We start from the raw sequence: 22,088 nt of genomic DNA on the forward strand, positions 1-22,088 counted from the left end.
TGCTCGTAAAATAGCCATTCGGGGCCTTGGAGATTTGACGGAGTGCAGGGAGCTTGCCTTTTCTGGGTTGGTTGGTTGGTTTTTCTTTAAATGGTTGGGTTTTTAGTTTCATAACCTGTAAAGTTGTTTCTCATATAAATAAAACAATCATAGAGAACTCAGTGAATAATTATATGGAATAAATAATATGCCCGCCATTCTCTTAAAAGATGAGCTCTCTTCTAGGGGTTTAAGCTGGGGAACATTTAACCAACAGTGAGTTTCCTGTCTGTCCACAGTCAGGTCCCTCTGTTCCTTCCCTTTTGTACCAGAACAATCCTAAGATAAATACAGGATGAGTGATGGATTGAATTCTTTTAACTTAATAAGCCAACTAATTTAACTTCATCTAACAGGAACTAAGAGGAAACACAGAAATATGTTCACACCACTTAGATGCTGTTAAATCGTCACAAGAGGTCAGACCACTTAACTATTACGAGATCAGATGCGGAGCAAACAGAAAGCTTCGGGAAAAGTAGTTTGCAGAAATCTTCCCACTCGCAGACTGTCCACACCTACTACAATGTGGTTTTACTTAAGTACAATGTCAAGAGAAAGAGATACCTTTAGGTTATGACTATGGAAAGCTTTCTTTTTTCCTGTTTAAATAAGGAACTCCAAAGGATCCTGGGAATTATGCAAATGAACCTCACCTAAGCAAAAATGCTGAGCCACCCCGACAAGCCTCTGGCAGCTTTTCATCCTCTTGAATCCCCACCAGACTTCATCATTCATGTAATTTACATACACCTACCATGATGCTTCACTCCTTGCACTCGAACTGGAGGGGAATGAGGATGGGGCTGAGGAGACGGGCAAGAGGTGGGGCAAGAACCCAATACTTGTGTTTTCTTTTTTCTTTTTTAAAAGACTTCATTTTCCTGCATTTCTCTGAACAGCTCTACTAATCTTTAGTGAAAACACACATGACTTTATACAAGCGAGAGCGTAAGTGGTCCCAGACAGAACAAGCTGCAAAGGAATCACAAAGTTATGCTACATTTATAAAGAATAAGCGTGGCGCTTAAGCAGTTTATGAATCTCGACAAACTCCCGAGACTTCATTACCTTTGATATGCAGCCCGGGACTACAGGCCCCGCTCTGTAATATGCTGAATGACGACCAAGGTTTTTAGAGAGAGAAACTGAACCAGACTGAACTGCTTCTTAAAGAACTCGTAAAATTTCTAGCACTGGCAGAACACACTGAAAACGTTTTTAAAAAGAGAGTGAGAGAAGCCACAAAAGAAAAAGACTAAGTTATATAACACATCAGCCCCTCAGACAACAGACAACAGTCTCCAGGGACACAGGGAGGAGTGACAAGCAGAGGGATTTGAGGATGTGACCACCAGCTCTGGAACCTGGCAAACCATAGAATGCTTTCATTGTCTCACTCATAAAATGCAGATTCCCATACCGTCTTCACAGGGCTAGGGTTAAAAGAAATATTTTTTTCTTGTGAGAGTATAGTGCCTTTTGTGAGATGAGATTTAAGGTTTATTTACTAAAATAGCAGAGGTTGTTCTGTCTAAGTAGGGCCAGACCTCAGAAATCCTGGGAACCTCCTTTAGAACCTATGGGGTAATAATCATCAAAATGATTAAAATCATGTTTTATTTACAAAATACTTCCCTCTAACCAACCTGCTTGTATGATTCCATACTACATGTGAGTTCCAAAACATTTTGAATGTGCTTATATGAAAGAGAGTCCAGGATAAAATGTGGAGTGAGGGGGGGGAAAGCTAGTTGTAGAACAATGTGTATGGAATGATCCTAATTTTGCAAAAACAAAAAGGAAAATAGGGATAAGCCATGTCTAGCTGGAAAAGCACCTTAGAGGACACAGGGGTGGACTTCTCCTAGACATTGGTACTGGGAGGGGGATGGAGCCTTTTTTTTCATACTTCTGTAATATTCACAATGGACATGCATCCTTTCATAGTTCAATCAATGTGTTTGTTCAAAAAGATACATGCATCCCAATGTTCATAGCAGCACCTTTCACAATAGCCAAGACATGAAAGCAACCTAAGTGTCCATCCACAGAGGAATGGATAAAGAAGATGTGGTACATATATACAATGGAATATTACTCAGCCACAAAAAAAGAACGAAGTAATGCCATTTGCAGCAACGTGGATGGACCTAGAGATGATCATACTAAGTGAAGTAAGTCAGACAGAGAAACACAAATATCATATGATATCACTTACATGTTGAATCTAAAAAAAATGATACAGATGAACTTATTTACAAACCAGAAACAGACTCACAGACATAGAAAACAAACTTATGGTTACCAAAGGGGAAGGGGGTGGGGGAGAGATAAATTAGGAATTTGGGAGTAACATATACACACTACTATATATAAAATAGATTATCAGCAAGGACCTACTGTATAGCACAGGGAACTATACTCAATATCTTGTAATAACCTACATGGGAAAAGAATCTGAAAAAGAATGTATATATATATATATCTGAATATATATACCTATGAATATATATCTGAATATATATATACGAATATATATCTGACTATATATATCAATCACTTTGCTGTACACCTGAAACTAACACATTGTAAATAAACTATACTTCATAAAAAGATAAATTAAAATTTAAAAAATAAAAAAGCAGAATAAGCATTTAGTGAAAATAATTTAGAAATATCTTAAGAGAAGTATCTTTTTATCACAACTCTTAAATATTAGGATAGGCTTAATTTAATCTATTATTCTGATTCAGCAATTTTAAAAAGTTAAAAAAAAAAGAAAAGAAAAAACACTGGAAACATTTTCCCATCTAGCAGTTGGGAAAACAATCATGTAGCTAGAGATCCTCACTCTTTCCTTCATTCGATCAAATAAACATTTCACAGCTCCTACTGTGTGCTAAGAAATGTTCTAGACATGGGAAGTAGGGGAGTGAACAAAGCCACTGCCATCATGGGGCTTATGTGCCACTGAGTGAGAAGAAAATAAACACACAAGGGCATGCGGATAGATCGTGAGATGGAGTCATGGCAGGGTTTGGAGCCGGGGAGAGACGTGATCTCCCTGGCTGCTTTAATCGTTAGTAGGTTAACGGATGCGAGGGCAGAAGCCTGCAGATAAGAGGAGGATTTTGCAATAATTCGGGCCATAACCAGGTGGTGGCAGTGGAGGTGGTGAGAGATGGTCAGATTCTGGATGTTTTAAAGATGGCGCCAATGGCATATGTGACAGACTGGAGGTGAGATGTAAAGGAAGGAAAAGGCAGCAAGAATGACTCCCAGATTTTTTTATCTAAGCAACGAACTGGAAAAATAGACTTGCAATTGATCAAGAAGGAGAAGACTGGGAATGAGTCAGGGTTCTGGGGGGTGGGAGTGGGGAGGAACTGGAGTTTGGACACGTGAAGTTGGAAAAGCCTATTTGTCAGCCAAGTGGAGATGCTGAGGAGGAAACAGACGTGCGTCTGAGGTTCAGAGAGAGGTCCAGGCTGCAGATGTGCACTTGGAGGTTATACTGAAAAAGATATCTTTACAAACATTTTTGCAACATTTTCTCACTGATTTATAGAAAGATTAACTAACCCACTGGATACATCTAACCAAAATCTTTTTTTTTTTTTTTTTTTTTTTTGTGGTACGTGGGCCTCTCACTGTTGTGGCCTCTCCCGTTGCGGAGCACAGGCTCCGGACGCTCAGGCTCAGCGGCCATGGCTCACGGGCCCAGCCGCTCCGCAGCATGTGGGATCTTCCCGGACCGGGGCACGAACCCGCGTCCCCCGCATCGGCAGGCGGACTCTCAACCACTGCACCACCAGGGAAGCCCCTAACCAAAATCTTAAGACTACTAGAGTTGGATTTTCTGATTGCTCCTCCAATAAGCTCATTGTTTTTTGTCCAAGTGCTGAGGAAATAAATTAAACTCCAGTACTGGAAGTTATGTGTATAAGAGGTGCTCACTCCATCTAAGTGCGAGAATAGGTCTCAAAAGAGTTAAATGATTCTTCGAACGCCTGCGCCCTAGAAACCTCTCTAGCTAAGTATGTGTACCATTCCTCTGTAACAGATATGCCACCAAACATCTGTGGCACCTAAGAAAATTGCACATTAATTACAACAGTGGCACAAGGATTAACATGCCAACATCTTTAAAAACACCTTTGAACCCAAGACCACCTTGGGATAGACTACACCTGAATTAGGCAAGAACATTACTTCTTTTTTTATCTCTTTTTTTAAAAATTAAGTTTTATTGGAGTATAGTTGCTTTACAATGTTGTGTTAGTTTCTGCTGTACAGCAAAGTGCATCAGCCATACATATATCCCCACTTTCTTGGGTTTCCTTCCCATTTAGGTCACCACAGAGCCTTGAGTTCCCTGTGCTATACAGTAGGTTCTTACTAGTTATCTATCTGATACATAGTGTCTATGGTGTATATATGTCAATCCCAATCTCCCAGTTCATCCCACCCCTCGTCCCTTTGCCACCTTGGTAGCCATACGTTTGTTCTCTACGTCTGTGTCTCTATTTCTGCTTTGCAAATAAGATCATACTCTTGATAGTAAAATTGTGCAGACCGTGTTTGAACTAGTTTGCTTCCAAAAGAAACAACAGTATGTCCTTTGCAACAGCTACTCATTTGCTAAATTATTTCTTCATATCAGCAGTGATTCCTCAGTCCTGGGAATTTTCTTTCCTTCCCAAAGCCAAAGGTGAGGGACACAGTTGTTGAAGAGCAAAGAGGAAAGCCCCGCCTACATGCGACCTGCTTCAGTGGATGTGATGCTTGGACAGGGGCCCTCCCTGTGGTGCCCACCTAGGGCTAAGCCAGCAGTGCCAGCCCGGTGCCCGCACCCTCTCCTGGGCTCCCTCCTCTCCCCCCTGTGAGGCTCCAAGTCCTGCTCTTGCCATCCCACTCCCTTTGGTGGGAGCCAACGGGAAGAGCACCGCCCGCCATTTGCATATCAGCCCAGGGTACGCAGTGTTCAAACAGCAGCCTCTGAGGGTCTCAGTTTTCTCATCTGTGAAACTGTGGAGCTCCACGATGGTCACAATCCCTCTCGCAGCTCTTTAGCGCTAGAAGCAGACAGCATTTCCAAGGAGGCAGAGCAAGCCCCTCAAACTCCCCTTCCCTTTGTCTGCTGCAGCTGCACATCTGAAAGCTGAACCAGGCAAGGGCTCCTAAGGGGATGTGGGGTTTGTGCAAGTGCCTGGATGCATTCAGAGTATTTGCACGCCATCAAGCGCCACCAAAACTAATCGATTAGGCACCACGTGTTCCAAATAAACAGAAAGAACGGAATTCCAGGAGAGCTTCCCGGATGTGAATGCAAATAGAAACACAAACAGAATAAGTCTGTCCCTGTCTTATCTACGACTCAGAGGCGAGCAGCGCTGCCCTGGGGACTCCGAAAGATGCCCAGAGTCCAGATCCTAGGCGTCCTTCTTTCCTTTTGAAAGTATGTAGTAGAAGCTGAAAGAGAAAGGAAAAACTCCCTGCTAAAAAAATCCACTTAACCTAGATGGTTTTCAGTTCAAGCATTATAAACAGGGAGGAACCATTCCATACACTCAAAATGTTTTTCAACACCCAACTGCTAATTAGGATCCCAAATGACTGAAATTATACTAGAGAGTCAGACTAATGCCCCTGAAAATCCCGGCTTGAGTGGCAGTGAAGTCACACCTCCCATCCTCGCCTCAGACACCAGGCGTGAGTCACCTCTGCGACGCCAGCTCTTCCAATTAATGGTGCAGACGCTTCTCACATGCTCGCCCCCAGGTGGCTGACGGGCTGGGGGTGTTATTTGACTACTTGTAATTCAGTGAGCCTGTCAGGATGATGAAGAGACACGGCCTGTCTTCTCCCCCTCCTCCGATCTGTCAATCCAGTGTCTTCTTCATAAAGGCGAGAGACTCCCAGCCAGTTGCCCGTGGCCTTGATGTTAAGTCAGGATACCCAGAGGATCTGTTGGGAAACTCAACCCCACTGCTGGCGACTGGTCCACCCTCTGCTGATGCCACACTACCAGGGCCTTATCACACGAAACGGTTTCTGCAAAGCTCCGTGCCTTCCACTCGGGGAATGAACATCTGGAGTGTCCAAGGCTTGAAGCTTCTGGACACAGACACTGATGGGGACGCACAGGAATCACGTTCACTCCGCAGCTTTTGAACAGGAGGCCCTGGCGGAGCCCTTAATGGAATCAGACAAAAATATTACACTTGCTGGGAAATTCTTTCCTGTTGCTGACGGCAAGCTGTTTCTTTCAACTGCACTCAGCTTTGTCTCTTTGATCAAGAATGGAAACACAAACCAGTCGGAGTGCGGCCAGAGGATTTCAGCGGCCTCTTGGAATCTCTAGATAAGTTCTCATTGGAAACGAGGGCTTTGGTTTGTGTAAGAAGCCTCCGCAGAGCCTTGTATATATGTCTTTCTAACTTAGGGCGCCGAGTCCACTTGAAACTAAGTGCTGCTTTGTTAGAACTCAAAGATACCTTCTGTGTATTTACTGTCAATCCGTGACGCAGAACGAAGCCACGGTTTCAGAGGAAAGTCTGCGTCGAAATCCGTATTGTGGTGTAGAGGTTATTTTTGCTGGGGGAATGATTTCAGTACCTAAAGCAGTGCTTCCCAACCCTGGTTTGACATGCCCCCTCTAGATCCTCACTTATCTCAGCAAGGATCAGCAAAATTCTCAATAAACGTAACTTCACTAAACAACTTTTGTTATAGCTTAATATTTTTATAGTAACTGTATGTTCCACAGAACAGGCCTGTCCAGCTCCTTACAGGCATAGCTGCCTCCTGACTGGCCGTGAAGGACCATGGGGCTTGTGGCCGGATGCTTCTGGCCCCTCATCAGAAACGACCTTGGACCAGCCACGCAATCTCCAAGCCTCAGTTTTCTCAACTATCAAGGAGGAAGAATAATCCCTGTCTATGGCAGTTTTATTAGAATTAAATGACCACATAAGTCACTGTGTAGTTACCAATTAATTCTTTCAAGGATTTATTACAAAATGATTGAATCAACTTACCTTGAAACCTCATCTACAAACGGGATGTCTGAGCTTGTGACAGACACTGAGAATGGTTTTCTACCTAAAACCAAACACTTTACCATGTGTAAGAACTATGTTAAACATATTTTCTGCATATAACCTCATTTAGCCCAAATGAAAACCTAGAGGTACATGTTATTATCTGACTTTACAGATGCTGCAAGAGGCTTTATCCACTCTCTGTGATTCCCACCGCTCCTGAATCTGGCTTGGACTGGCTGTGGGAAAACCAAAAGCATTTTTTTTAAAACATCTTTATTGGAGTATAATTGCTTTACAATGGTGTGTTAGTTTCTGGTTTATAACAAAGTGAATCATTTATACATATACATATATCCCCATATCTCTTCCCTCTTGCGTCTCCCTCCCTCCCTATCCCGCCCCTCTAGGTGGTCACAAAGCACCGAGCTGATCACCCTGTGCTAAAAGTATCTTATTTATACACAGCTCTGTCTCTTCTCAGCCTCTTGCCTACCACCCAACCCTGTTCAGGAGAAAACCCCATTCCCTAGAATCAAACTAACCTTCTGGAAAATTTCTAAACAAGAGACTAACACAGACCCTGATTGCAGCTCTCAGAACTGCTACCTGAGCCCACCACAAGCTGGAGGGATTTCCCACTGAGGAACAAGCCCACCTGCTAGACTGCAGCCAGGAACCGCTCTGTGTGCACTGGCCGTCTGCAGGGCTTTGCTCCCAGGTACTCACAGCCGGTTACTTGCCCATCTGCTGGAGGCTGTGCCACCTTACGACTGCTCAATTCTGCGTGATCCATGAACGTGGAATAAACAAAATTGCAGAACAGAAATGCTTCTACTGTTTCTTTGGCCAACTTTTTCATAAGAGCTTAAACACCAGTTTGTAAGGGGCAGGGAGTTACCAAAAACAGAATGTCTGCTTTTAAAAATCCACCTTGAGCCATGTGAAAATAATCACGGATTAAGTTGAAAAAATCTCCTGCTAAGTTTAACAAGCAAGGCAAAAGATTGAAGTTTGTAAGGAGGAAGGAAACGCAACATTGAATCTGTCATTAAACCGCGGATCTGAATACTTGTGATTAAGATTAATCCTTGACCATCCAAAGCTCCTTAAACATACACATACATCCACACACACACACACAGACTCCCGATAAAGCATGGTAAGAACGAGGATTCTGAAGAGTAAGACAGCGACGAGAAGCAAAGTCCAAAATAGCTACACTTCTCACAAATACATCTAATAAAAGTCACACTACTGAACAGAAATGATGAATGAATAGAGAAGTACTTTCATCTAGAGGAGTGTCAGCTTACGATTAAGTAACCGAAAAGGTACAGAATGGGGCTGTATATGCCTTCATGCGTCTTGCGCCCACCCATCTACCCTCGAAAGAACTAGGCAGGGACACACGGAACGCACGCACATATCTACATGTGATTCAGTGCTCCACCGGCTTGCACACCTAAGCCAGGAGATTCTTGTGCATCTCGGTCACTGGCAACCAGTTTTGATAAAGGTTATTTGCAGATGTGACAGGAAATGCACTGAATCTTGTACAAAGGACTGATCCAAAGTCCTGTTACTTGTGACACTCTCCTGCCCGTTATACGGCAGAATTGTATGGAAAAGAAAACCAAAGATGGATTTGGGTTTCTCGGTATTCAGAAGGCCCCTGGAACACTGAGGCAGGCAGACCCATAACCATCTGAGCCCCACAAACCCAGCTTCACAGCCCCTGAAACTCCATTTTTCTTTGGCCTCGTCGTGTGCTTGTCTGAACTGCACTGCTACTTTTTAGCCGTCAGGTTTAATAATCAAAAATGCTGACTTACCAAAAACTAGAGAGAAACATCGCATACTGAATAATCTCAGGGATCTGAGGTGTGTTGAACTCGAAATACCAGGAGTATCTATTTGTTTGCATCTGCTGAGGCATGGGGAAACGGTATAATTTTTTAAGACTTTCTTTTACAAAATAACCTAACAGGTGCTTAACCTGCAGGGAAAAAAAAGGATATGAATGAGATCTTCATCGTGACTGTGGATCGCAGTGTGAAGTTGATCTTCTAAGTATAATAATTTCTTGCCAATGGCTTCACATTTTTCTCCAAGTTCTGCCGAAAGGACGTAAGATTCCTGGCCAGAGAAAAAGAAAAAGATCACTCATAAACTACTGAGTTCTTCAGGGCTGTGAACACATCTGTGATTTATCCAATGGTCCACAAAGGGAAGACTCCCCTACAGAGCTGCACCAGCTCCTGCACCCCATTAGAATCATGCTGGAACCTCTGTCTCCCCTGGAGGTCGTTCTTGAGAATGACAATTTCAGGTTTTTACCGAATGATAAGCTGTGTCTACATAGCTCCACAGCTGACCTCCCTCATCCGGTCATTTCAAAGACCTATTTCCAGTACATCAACCCCTAAAGTGGATTTATCAAAGGGGAAGCCTGGGTCTTCAAGCCGCATCCATGGGCAAACTCACACTAAAATAGGAATGCTAACCAAAGAGGGACTGGGCAAGTCACGAGAGCAACTGAGCTGACCTGTGAGAACAAAGAGATGCTCCTCTAGGGGTACAGGAATCTAATAGGACACTGAACGTTGTTCGCATGCTGTCACAGTCCCTGAAAGCTAGAATATTGAGGAGACTTTAAATGCCACGAGGCGTGTGTTATATGTACAGCTGCTGCCACTGCCAGCATAGGTATTGATTTTCCCTCTCCCTCACCAGAGCGTAAGCCCCATAAAAGCAGGAAGAATGAATGTCAAGCCCCGTAAGAGCCCAGGCAATGATGTCTTGCTAGCTGCTGGGTCCAGAGCTCCTGGCACAGTGTCAGACACATGGTAGGCACATGGCATTCATTTGTTCCGTGAATGAGTAGCCAAGTCTGGGAGCTCCCTCCTTCTCAAGTGTTTCCCCTTCGTACTTGTATTCTACACATGAACCAGCAGAGAGCCTTCTTTATGTCACTTTCCTGTACAAAACCACCACATGGAGAACAGTATAGAGGTTCCTTTAAAAACTAAAAATAGAGTTACTGTATGATCCAGCAATTCCACTCCTGGGTACATATCTGGAGAAAACTCTTAATTCGAAAAGAAACACACACCCCTATGTTCACAGCAGCACCATTCACAATAGCCAAGACATGGAAGCAACCTAAGTGTCCATCCACAGAGGAATGGATAAAGAAGATGTGGTACATATATACAATAGAACCTTACTCAGCCATAAAAAAGAATGAAATAATGCCGTTTGCAGCTACATGGATGGACCTAGAGATGATCACACGAAGTGAAGTAAGTCAGACAAAGATAAATATCACAAGATATCACTTATATGTGGAATCTAAAATATGACACGAACTTATCTATGAAACAGAAACAGACTCACAGACATAGAAAACAAACATGGTTACCAAAGGGGAAAGGGAAGGGGAGATAAATTAGGAGTGTGCGATTAACATATACACACTACTATGTATAAAATAGATACACAACAAGGACCTACTGTATAGCACAGGGAACTATATTCAATGTCTTATAATAACCTATAATGGAAAATAATCTGAAAAAGAATATATATATGTGTGTGTGTATATCTATATCTATATCTATATATATCTGAATCACTTTGCTGCACACCTGAAACTAACACAACATTGTAAAGTAACTATATTTCAATTTAGAAAAGCCACCGCAGAGCAGAGTCGGAACCCTGCCCTCCTACAACCTGGTGCTAGGCCCACACTTCATTCCGTGCCCTCTGTTCTCTTATGTACCACCAAACCTGTGCCACCTGGAACGGACCCCACTGCCTTCCGTCACATGAGTCTTCCTGCCTGTGCCCCCTCCTCCAACTGTGTCTGAACCCCAGCGCTTCCTCCAAGGCCCCAAACAGTGCTTCCACCTGTAGCACAGATTCTGACATGCGTCAGTTTCTCACAAGTGATTGTAAACTCCCTGTGGGCAGGGCCTCAGGGTAATGCCGGGCATCTAGAGGGCCATGGATTTTTAAAAGAAAAGAATAAACAATGTCAAGAGAATAAGGAAAGAAAAGAGAGAATCTTAGAATAAAGGTAAAGGAAAAAAGCAGCACTGTGCTTGGCGAGATAAGCCAGACAGAGAAAGACAAATACTGTATGATGTCACTTATATGTGGAACCTAAAAAAACTGAACTTGTAGAAACAGAGAGTAGAGCAGTGGTCGCCAGGGCCTGGGGGTAGGGGAGTTGGAGAAAGGATGTTAAGAGTATGAACTTGCAGTTAGAAGATGAATAAATTCTGGAGATCTAATGCACAGCTGAGTGATTATAGTCAACAATACTGAATTACATACTTAAAAAATGCTAAGAGGGCTTCCCTGGTGGCGCAGTGGTTGAGAGTCCGCCTGCCGATGCAGGGGACACGGGTTCGTGCCCCGGTCCGGGAAGATCCCACATGCCGTGGAGCGGCTGGGCCCGTGAGCCATGGCCGCTGAGCCTGCGCGTCCGGAGCCTGTGCTCCACAACGGGAGAGGCCACAACAGTGAGAGCCCCGCGTACCGCAAAAAAAAAAAAAAAAAAAAAAAAAAAAAAATGCTAAGAGACTGGATTTTTTTTTATTGGAGTATAATTGCTTTACAGTGTTGTGTTAGTTTCTGCCACACAGTGAAGTGAATCAGCCATACGCATACACACATCCCCTCCCTCTTGGACCTCCTTCCCCCCCGCCATCCCACCCAACTAGGTCATCACAGAGCACCAAGCTGAGCTCCCTGTGCTACACAGCAGGTTCCTACTAGCTATCTATTTTCCACATGGTAGCGTATTTATGTCAAACCTAATGTTCTCACCACAAAAAAGAAATGATAAGTATGTGTCGTGACAGAGGTGTTAGCTAAAGCTACAGTGGTCGTCAATTGCAATATATAAACGTATCAAATCAACACGATGTACACCTTAACTTACACAGTGTTATATGTCAGTTATATCTCAATAAAAATATAATAAATAAACATGCAGCAAAAAGTGAGCTCAGAATTGAAAAGTAACCAAATGCAAAAGTAATATTTTCCCATCTAATGGTGAAAGTCTTAGAAGGCATACTAAAAAGAATTTTGCATAGGAAAAACAATTAAGATAGATATTCAGATTAAACTGCAGAGTTACTACAAAAACTACAATTAATGCCCAGCAAAAGCAACAAAATCCCCAGGTGTGGTGATATTTAGAAAGTCCTTAGAGGCCGTGAGTTATATAATATTATAATTGGAGTCCAAGAATAACCATTTAACCCAGATATGTGATTTAACATTCACTATACCAACTCCAGAATGCCCTAAAGTTTATATCCCAAATGGTCAACTACATCAGAAGAAAACAGCGCTGATTGGAACTACCCATAACTACCGTAAATATTCAAGAAGTCTAATAAGCTACAAAAAAATGTATGTACAAAAGAATTCTAGTGACAACAACATAAGATTTTGCAGACAAATGGACACAATTACACAAGAAGGCATGTGAAGCGTACTTGAAGGTTTGTTCAGAACTGACCATAGCAGTGATGATGAGAAAACAGCAAATACATAAAAATCACATATACATATATATTTTACTGATCCTAAAAGTAGTAACATTATCATTCAAAGATGCAGAATTATGGAGTAGACAAATTACATGGAAGTTAAGACAATGGGCAATGAGTAACGCCACAGTCACGCATGAACTAAATGAGACATGAAGAAAGAGAACATCTGGAGAAAAATGATTGACAGCAGTGAAACCACAAGTCATACACGAAGGAAAAAAATACAGTGTTCGTGGGAAAATATATATGACTGAGAATACACTTAAAAGAGACAAAAAAGCATAGAAACAGAACGTGGAACCGAGGAATGTAAAACACTCTTCGATGGAATCAAATGATTCAATCCTGATCTTAAGTCTAAAACAAATAGAAATCTAAGCTGAATTAAATCCATTTAAAATATGTCTTTACATCTTCCTCCAAACACATAATCCCCACCTATTTTCCTTTTAAAATTATGTACAAATTGATAGTGATTGTATGAATTCAGGAAAGTAATTTAAGACCATGTAGCAAAACTTTAACTGTTTATACTCTATGATCCAATATTCCCCTTTCTGGAATCTATCAAAAAGAAAATTTATATATTTAAATTTAAATAATTTTTATTAATCATTTTAAATAAATATAGAAAAATGTCTATCATATATGTTAAATAATAATTTATTATTTTAGTAATGCAAAAGTAATTGCATTGAGTACAAGAAAGAGGAAATAACATAAATGTCCAACGATAAAAGGGACAGTTAAAATAGGTCCTGGTATATTCAATTTGTATTTAGCCATTAAAACCATTTTAATACAAGAATATTTAATGATGAGGAAATACTCAAACAGGCAAAGCACTAAAATATTCACAATTATTTGAAGGGGCAGCATTATAGCACATTTTTCTTTTCTTTTCTATACGTTGTTGTATTTTCCACATCTCTGAAAAATAATAAAGAAAAAAGTTACTAAGAACACTAACTCAAGCCATAATGGAAAAGTATGGAAGAAATACAACTGAATATTTTTAAAAAACAATTTTGAAGATTAAAAAGCACAAGACATAGAAAACAAACCTATGGTTACCAAAGGAGAAGGGGGGATAAATTAGGAGTATGCAATTAACAGATACAAACTACTCTACATAAAACAGATAACCAACAAGGACCTACTGTAGAGCACAGGGAACTCTGTTGAATATCTTATAATAACCTATAATGGAAAATGTTTTATATATAACTGAATCATTTTGCTGTATACCTGAAACTAACACAACACTGTAAATCAACTATACCTCAATAAAAAAATAAAGACTAAAAAGCGCAAAGAGGCATAAGGAAACAAACTCAGCGAGATCAAGGTTCTCTGACAGTAACAGAAGATCTGATTGGCATTCTCTCGTAGGGCTGCTCCTCCAGGTTACAGAATCCCCATCAAGTTCCTGCACAAACCACTACGGACAGATGCTGATCCTGTATTGAAAGGATACCGAGTGTGACCTGGGTGAGTATTATTTGAGTGGTTTATGGCTTTACCATAATGCTCTCACAGGGAATCTTGGGCATGACATTAGTTTAAGACCTAAACTGAGAAGTGACAGCCGATGAGAGGGCAGATTTACATATTTTATCAATCTGATGAAAAATTCCACTCCATCCAAAGAAATCCCATCTGTCCACAGAGGGCAGGACTGGACCAGAGTCACGAGCATCAGGCGGACAAAGTTGTAGAGGTCCTGCCTGTGAACCCTACCCTGGAGCGGCCAGGCAGAGCTTCATTGTCATTTCCATGCTGTGCCCAGGCATGACGGAGTGTGTGTCCAGGCACAGCAGTATGGCCTTCAGAACCTTTCCTCTCTGCTGTCAAGAGACAGTTTATTACTTCTCCCCCTTGAACATGGCTGGGCCTTTAAGGATCCTCCGATGAAAAGAACACGGTAGAGGTGACATGCCTGACTTCCAAGGCTAGATCATAATAGTTGATATGTCTCTCAGATCACTTGCCCTGGAACCCAGTCTCCATGTTGTGAGGAAGCCCAAGGAAGCCCAAGCCACCTGGACAGGCCAGGTGTAGGCACCTGGTTGAGAGCCCCAACTAAGGACCCAGCCAACAGCCACGTACGGGAGGAACTGAGCCTTCAGACAATTCCAGGCTCCACCTTCAAGCTATCCAGCGAACACTCAGACATTACGGGGCAGACAGCCCTCCCCACGGATTCATGCCTATAATAAATGTTTTTTTTAAGTCACTGAGTTGGGGGTGATTTGTTATGCAGCCATAGTAGCTAAAACAGCAGGATACATGGGTATACCCCACACAGGAGCCTGCCTGGATGGACAGGACCTTTGCAAACGCGAGCAGGAAGTACTCCCTCACCAGTCCCTAGACCAACCGGATCTTGAAGTTCACTAAAGTGCTAATGCTCTGACTTGTCTCGGGGTGGGCAGCCAGCTGAGAACTGTGGCTATGAGGCCGAGAAGTGCGAGAAAGAGATTTCAATGAGTGGCCAGCGCTGTTGGTCACTGGTCCCCAGATCCCTGGCTCCTGGTCGAATGTGCAGGAGCAGATTCTGAACACCATATTTGCTTAGCATGTAACCAAGGGGACCTTGCTTCCTTCTAGCTTTGGGGAAAATGACTCTTTAGTGGACACGGCACTTCACAAGAGGCAGAAGGGTAAGACACGAGTGAATTCCTGTCTCGGGATCTCACACCCCCCTTGGGGGCACACTCACTGCCTGGGATGAAGGACGAAATCGCTGCCCTATTTAAATGATTGCATCCTCCTGGGAATATGAGTCTCTGTGTGTGTGTGTGTGTGTGTGTGTGTGTGTGCGCGCGCGCTACAGTCAACCGGGATGGCAGGTCTCTTCAGGAAGCATAAAGCCTGTTACCACTGGTTTCTCTCTTGCTGTGAGAACACTTTTCTCAAGTGTGTCCTTTTAAGCCAGTGGGTTTTAGGCTCACTCTGCAGAGAACCCCCTGGCAGGAAAGCAGAGAGCTTTACTGTCAATTCTACCCCAGTCTCTCATTTTATCCGTATTATTTGTCTAAGCCAGAGTGGAAAGTTAAAAATAAAAAGGGAAATAGGAGCTACTGAAGGGCTTTTGTTTGCGTGTTTAACAGAAAGGAAACTTCTTTTCAAAAAACTTGTCCTTCAATAGATCTTCAGAAACAGCGGCATTTCTCTTTAAGCCAAAATAGTGACCTGTAAGTCAGGTGCACTGCTCTGGAGGCCCCAGCTTGGGATGTAACTGCAAGAAAGTGGAGCCCCTCATTTTCGCTCCCACCTGTTTCCCAGGACGTCAAATGCCAGCATTTACAAAGGGCCACCTCAGTCAGGGCTGCTAAGAATGTCACGAGCCCGCCCCTGCACACCTTCACACCTAGAAGCAGAGGGAATTGGAGCTGGCGGGGGGCTAGGAACCTCAGCCCCATCTAGTTGAGTTCCCCCTTATACACACACTGAAGGCGTCTCCAAGAGTCCTGTGACTCGCTGAAGGTCACACAAGGGGACAGCGGTGGGTTGGGGTCCAAGATGCAGGTCTCCCCACATCTAGCTAGCTCTTTCTTCTGGATCTGACTTGTGGGGGGGAAACACAGAAAGGGATCTGCGTTGGGCTGGCCCAGGGTGGGAATGAGGGGGCTACAAAGTGATGACAGAAAGAAATCAGAGAAGCAAACGGCGCCTGAAGATGTCTCTTCTCCTCCCTTTCCTCCCTCAGAACTCTGCAAAGTCTGCTCTGATTCCCAGAAGGCTCACCCTCACCCAGTTAGGTGGTCCCTCCACGACTTGGATACACATCACCTAGAAGTGGCGATTATGGTAACCAGGACAACGTGGGATGCAGTGATGAGCGAGGGACCTTTGGTCCCCATGCCCATGAAACACAAGGCTGGAAGCAGAAGACAGCAGGGGAGTGTCACTTGGGAAGGACCGTGAGTTTCTTCTTTCTGAATAAGAATATGACAGCTTTGACTGCCCATCGTTCGCATTGCCTTGCTAGATTCCCAGTGAACATTCTCTGAACCACATCCAGTAGCTCTTCATGCACGCGGCTCTTCTCAGCGTGAAATTGGTAACGTTTGCTTTCACTTTATTATTTAATTAAATGTGGCAAAAAAAAAACACAAAAAACCCTACATCACTACATGACGGATACTCGAAAATTAAAATATCACCCACTACAAAGTCATTGGTATTCGTAGCTGAAATGGAGTTTTGTAGGATTTGCAAGACCGAATGGACAAAGTACAGGTTTGTTCGGCATTTCAAAGTGGCTTTGAAAACCCTCCAGTCATTCGTCCCATCAGGCAGTCTTTTCAGCCATTCAGATTATTACTTTTTCTTTCTATACATCCATTCCATCGTTTAGCCCTAGGAGTAACTATTTTCCCCGTGCGCCAGAATGAAAGAAGCAGTACCAGGAAAAAGGCCTCTTAAGGAGCCTTTCTTCCCTCCTCGGCCTGGCTCATGCTCCCTCTATCTTCCCTCCAGGCAGGCTCCTGGATCCCTGAATCTCCTACCACCTCAACTCTGCTAGGAGTGTTCCTCCAGCACCACGAACAGAACTTCTTCCGCACGTATATACCTGCCTGTCTCCCCAGCTACACGGTAGCAGAATGCGGTCCTGCCATCCCTGGAGCTCCAGTGCCACCTGCCTAGTTCTCAAAAGATGCTCAGGACACATTTGTCAACGCAAGGAATGGAGAATTCTTTTTCGCCACGTCTCGAGGAAGCGATGCTGTTTCTCAGCCTGCCTTAGCCAAGGCCGCCTCTCACCAAGTGTGAAGAGCCTGGCAGAGACAGTAAGACCTCTCTGAACAGCTCCTTTCTCTGGAGGCAGCCAAGAGCAGCCTCGCCTGGGGTAATTCCTTGCCTCTAGGGCAGCCGGCGGGTCCCAGGCGCCTGTCCCAGCCCTTCCGCACAAACACGCCTTTTATCGGCCTCAGGAAGAGCCCTAAATCTTCCATACCGTCCCTTCACACATGTCTGATTTGGTAGCCCTAACTCGGTCAGACAATATTTCAAAGAGAATTTGCTTAACTCACCTCATGTTCAGAACCCGTAGACTTTTGAGCGTTTAGGCAGAAATTTTCAGCTGTGTTGAATTAGACCTGATGTCAAATTTCTGTCCTGCTCACCAAACTCGGGAAGCGTGATTTAAAAGAGAAAATAGGATTTCCTTTGTTGGGAAGGATTTTCTCATTAAAATGACTTTCTAAAAACATTTATCTAGAAAAGTCTATACTCAGATCCAAAAATGCATTCAGTTGCTATGCTGAGCAGATGCCTGCACACACTGGTGAAAACCACAGTCACAGACTCTGGGGCCAGGCTCAGCAAGGAGTTTTTTACTTAGTGATTTTCCCATAAACAAGACTATGCCCTTGCCTATGAAATTTGGAAAATATCAACATTGAAAGTTTTAAAACTGGAGGACATATTGAAGCTCCCTACCAAGGGTAGGGAATATATTATATTATAATAATAATTGTTTTGATAAGAACGAGTATCTGGTGAAAACATCTCACCTAGTTACATCCAGAGTGATAAGGAAATTATATATATATAATTTTTTTTTCCCGAATAGAAAATGTATTTGGAATAGAAACTGTTTGGGTTAAACTGCTAGTCAGGCAGGTACTGCTGTAGCTACCAACTTTACTTATGAAAGGCTACCACACCTAACAAAGCAACACTTTCAGAAATGTTATTCGTCAGCGGTGACCTGCCACACGTTTGAGCAGACTGGCTCCACCTTGGGTTAAGTCATTGCATCAAGAACACTGAAGTGGCTCGTGTTTTAAAATGTTGTCAAAAGTAGTTCTAAAGGCAGAGGCAGTACGATGTCTGGAATGACATCAAGTAGTAGAACGAGAAAAGCCTGATAACTGAAGTAAGAAGTCTTGCTATGATTTAAAAATTAATCTGAGGAAATCAACAAGTACCCTTCGGGTCTATATATCATGTGGGAAATGCACTGTGCTGGGTGCTGTGCTTAAGGAACCCATCAGTACAGACGAATGGATAAACAAGATGTGGTACGTATATACAATGGAGTATTACTCAGCCATGAAAAAGAATGAAATAAGGCCATTTGCAGCAACATGGATGGACCTAGAGACTGTCATACTAAGTAAAGTCAGATAGAGAAAGACAAATACCATGTGATATCACTTATATGTGGAATCTAAAAAAATGATACAAATGAACTTATTTACAAAACAGAAACAGACTCACAGACATAGAGAAAAAACTTATAGTTATCAAAGGGGAAGGAGGGGAGGACGGATAAATTATGAGTTTGGGATTAACATATATACACTACTATATAAAGCGAGAAAGAGGCATGGACATATATACACTACCAAACATAAGGTAGATAGCTAGTGGGAAGAAGCCGCATAGCACAGGGAGATCCGCTCGGTGCTTTGTGACCGCCTGGAAGGGTGGGATAGGGAGGGTGGGAGGGAGGGAGACGCAAGAGGGAAGAGATATGGGAACATATGTATATGTATAACTGATTCACTTTGTTATAAAACAGAAACTAACACACCATTGTAAAGCAATTATACCCCAATAAAGATGTTAAAAAATAAATAAAATAAAATAAAATAGATAAACAACAAGGACCTACTGTATAGCACAGGGAACTCTACTCAATATCTTATAATAACCTATAATGGAAAAGAATCTGAATATATATATATATATATAATATATATATATATAACTGAATCACTGTGTTGTATACCTGAAACATTGTAAATCACCTATTCTTCAATTTAAAAAAAAAAGAAAAAAAAGAACTTGTCAATAGTTCCCATGCTTGCCAGGACCCATGTTCCCATGCTTCCCTGTGGCGTAAGGGAAGGTCCCCACCTTGGACATCCCACTCTGTGTCCAACTACCCTGCTCGGATCCTTATTTTCCTTGGTCGTGTAATAAGGAATCAGCAATAGTTGCCTATCCCTAAAAATGTCTAATTCCTGCAATGAAATTCACAGGCTACATCATAAAGAAAGGACAGGTGACGGAGCAGTCTGCATTTACAGACTGCTGAGCCATAGAAATACTTAAGTTTAAAAATCAATTAAAATCCCTGCATGCGCACATACATCCTTACCCACCAAAGACGCGGCTTGAGCCTTAAGATGTTTGTTCTGTGGTTAAGGTTCATTCCCTCTCCTATAGCTTGAGGTAAACCAGATGTGATTACCACCATCCGTGAGCTTAGCTGATGCATTAAAGCATTTCCTTAGTTCGCTATTAAAATCACAGCCTTAAATATGTTTCTCTGGGCTGTTTTCCAAAATATTTGCTTGGCAAATACATTCCAGAAATGTTATATGGTTTTCCCTTTTTTTAATCGCCCACATAAAGAATATTTACCTCAAACTCCTGTCCAATACCACAAAGAGTATCTTTCGCATCTATTTGAAATAGCTTTTGTAAGTATGCGTGTTTTCACATAAATGCTGAGTTCTGCAGTCATAATGTAATGCCAATAAGCAGAGAGGCACACATTAAGACACTAACGGTACATCATTACTACTCCATATAATACAAGTATTCATCCAACTATTCAAATTATATGGTTACACCCTCAGTAAGTGGGCATTTTTTTTAAAGGCATCCAGATGTTGTCAGTGGTAAGGAAAGCATCCGAAATATTTAGATGTCTTTAGATCAGAACGAGCAATGAATTGTCTTCAAGTATCTGCACGCTTATTACAAAGAAAAGTTCTGAAGCATTAACAGAACCAAGGATATGGATGAAAGAAGAAATGGCCTGATAATTCATGTATGCTCATCGGCCTGTGGTTTCTAGTTCACGTGAAGGGCGAGCTTCAGAAAGCTGTATTTCCTATTCCATGATCACGTGAGAGAATTTGGTCTGCTTCCGTTTCACACCAATGTTGTGTAAGGCCAAACTCTGTTAGAATCTTCGGAGGAAAAATCTATTTATAAATGAGATTCACAGCATCAGCAAATACCTAAACAGTCTCTATTTAGCACAAGGGTTCGGATTCTGGGGATAGTGACATCAAACCCTAAGACCTTTTTGTATGAGGAAATGAAGACAGAACACCTTTGGGGGCACTGCATTTCAGGGGATGTGCCCTGCCAACGGCCTGTTGCTCAGAAATACTGAACTACAAGGAGGACAGAATCAAATACCAACTTTCATCTGTGTTCATCTTAGATTAAAATTTTTTTGAATTTCTAAATGCTTTTTGTGAACTATGCAACTATGAGATGACTAGAATGACTGCTTTTAACAGACTGTTAGTTCACTTTCCAGAAAAGCCTGGATTAAACATCTCTCAGCTACTCAAAGGAAAACACTGCATATTCGTTAGACCAGCCGCCTGTGCTGTAAGTACCATAACTCAATCCTCACCAGCCAGCCGGTGACCAGCCTCTATCCACCCCTCAGTGTTCATCAATGAGTGACAAGGAATTTCCAAGGTGAAGGAGGCTCCGAGGGCCCCGAGGCTGTCTTCTTCAGAAGCACAGAGCTATTTTTAATTAGTGGAAGAAGTCACAGTTAGGCCCTGGAGCAAAGAAAGTGGTTTCGTAATTTTCCAAAAGCAGGGAAAGCAGCGGATCCGAGGCCCCCATTTAGTCTCCTTGGGCAGGAGGCTGGCAAGCTAACATTAATTAACTGAGAGAACCGGCATGAACCAGTTAACTGAAGGCCCAGAAGCCTCTTCTTCCCACCTGCCAGGTGTCCTGGGCTCTGCTCCGCCGCCCCTCCCCCCATCAAAGGCAGGGGCCAAGGCCAGGGCCGGGACGTAGCCTGTGAGCCTGCCAACTTCCAATCCTATTGGTGGAGCTGTTTCTAAACCTATTGATGCCCAGTCGCACTTAAATTAATTACATAATTAAAATAAATACTATGTAAAGCAATGAAATGTTAGTGGGAAAAGAAGGGGAGTTCTTGTCTCTACATAAACCAAGTTGAAAACCTTGGGAAAACTCAACAATATTTAAGAGAGGGAGAGAGAGGGGGAAACTGAGGACTGTTTTGCAAGTGTTCTTGAAATTTCCAGTCCTCTTTAAAGAAATGCAAACTGGTAGTTGTAGATGGTGCATTATTGGTGAGGGTTCTGCAAGAACGGCCACGGGAAAAGCCATTCAGGAAGACCTATACAAACAAAAAGCCTTGGTCTTATAGCAAGCTTAAAAAAAGAAAGTTTAAAATGCACATGTATCATTTTTTTATGATTCTCTGGCTTTTTCATTCATCAACCAATTACCAATCCTGATGGCAGCCTGATTGCTTCTACTGCTCTACTCTTGGGCTAAGGAGGATGGATTTGCAACACGAAATACTAAATTGTAGAGAAGGTGGAATTTCTCTTCACACCCAAGCTTTTTGCTTTCTTCCCAGAGACAAAAAGAGTAAAAGCAGCTGATGAGCGAGTGAGCA

At 42.6% G+C, this 22,088-nt stretch overlaps 1 protein-coding gene across 2 annotated transcripts in view; it reads right to left on the reverse strand.

Moving 5' to 3' along the window:
- Positions 1 to 22,088, reverse strand: part of DISC1 (DISC1 scaffold protein) — a 348,149-nt gene that overhangs the window by 4,671 nt on the left and 321,390 nt on the right. For both annotated transcript variants that reach the window (XM_030839535.2, XM_060286270.2), the window contains exon 12: positions 9,106 to 9,224. In XM_030839535.2, coding sequence (XP_030695395.2) covers positions 9,106 to 9,224 — 119 coding nt within the window. The remainder of the gene's footprint in view (positions 1 to 9,105; positions 9,225 to 22,088) is intronic.

The sequence above is a fragment of the Globicephala melas genome, chromosome 16 (assembly GCF_963455315.2).
Source record: "Globicephala melas chromosome 16, mGloMel1.2, whole genome shotgun sequence".
Lineage (NCBI taxonomy): Eukaryota > Metazoa > Chordata > Mammalia > Artiodactyla > Delphinidae > Globicephala > Globicephala melas.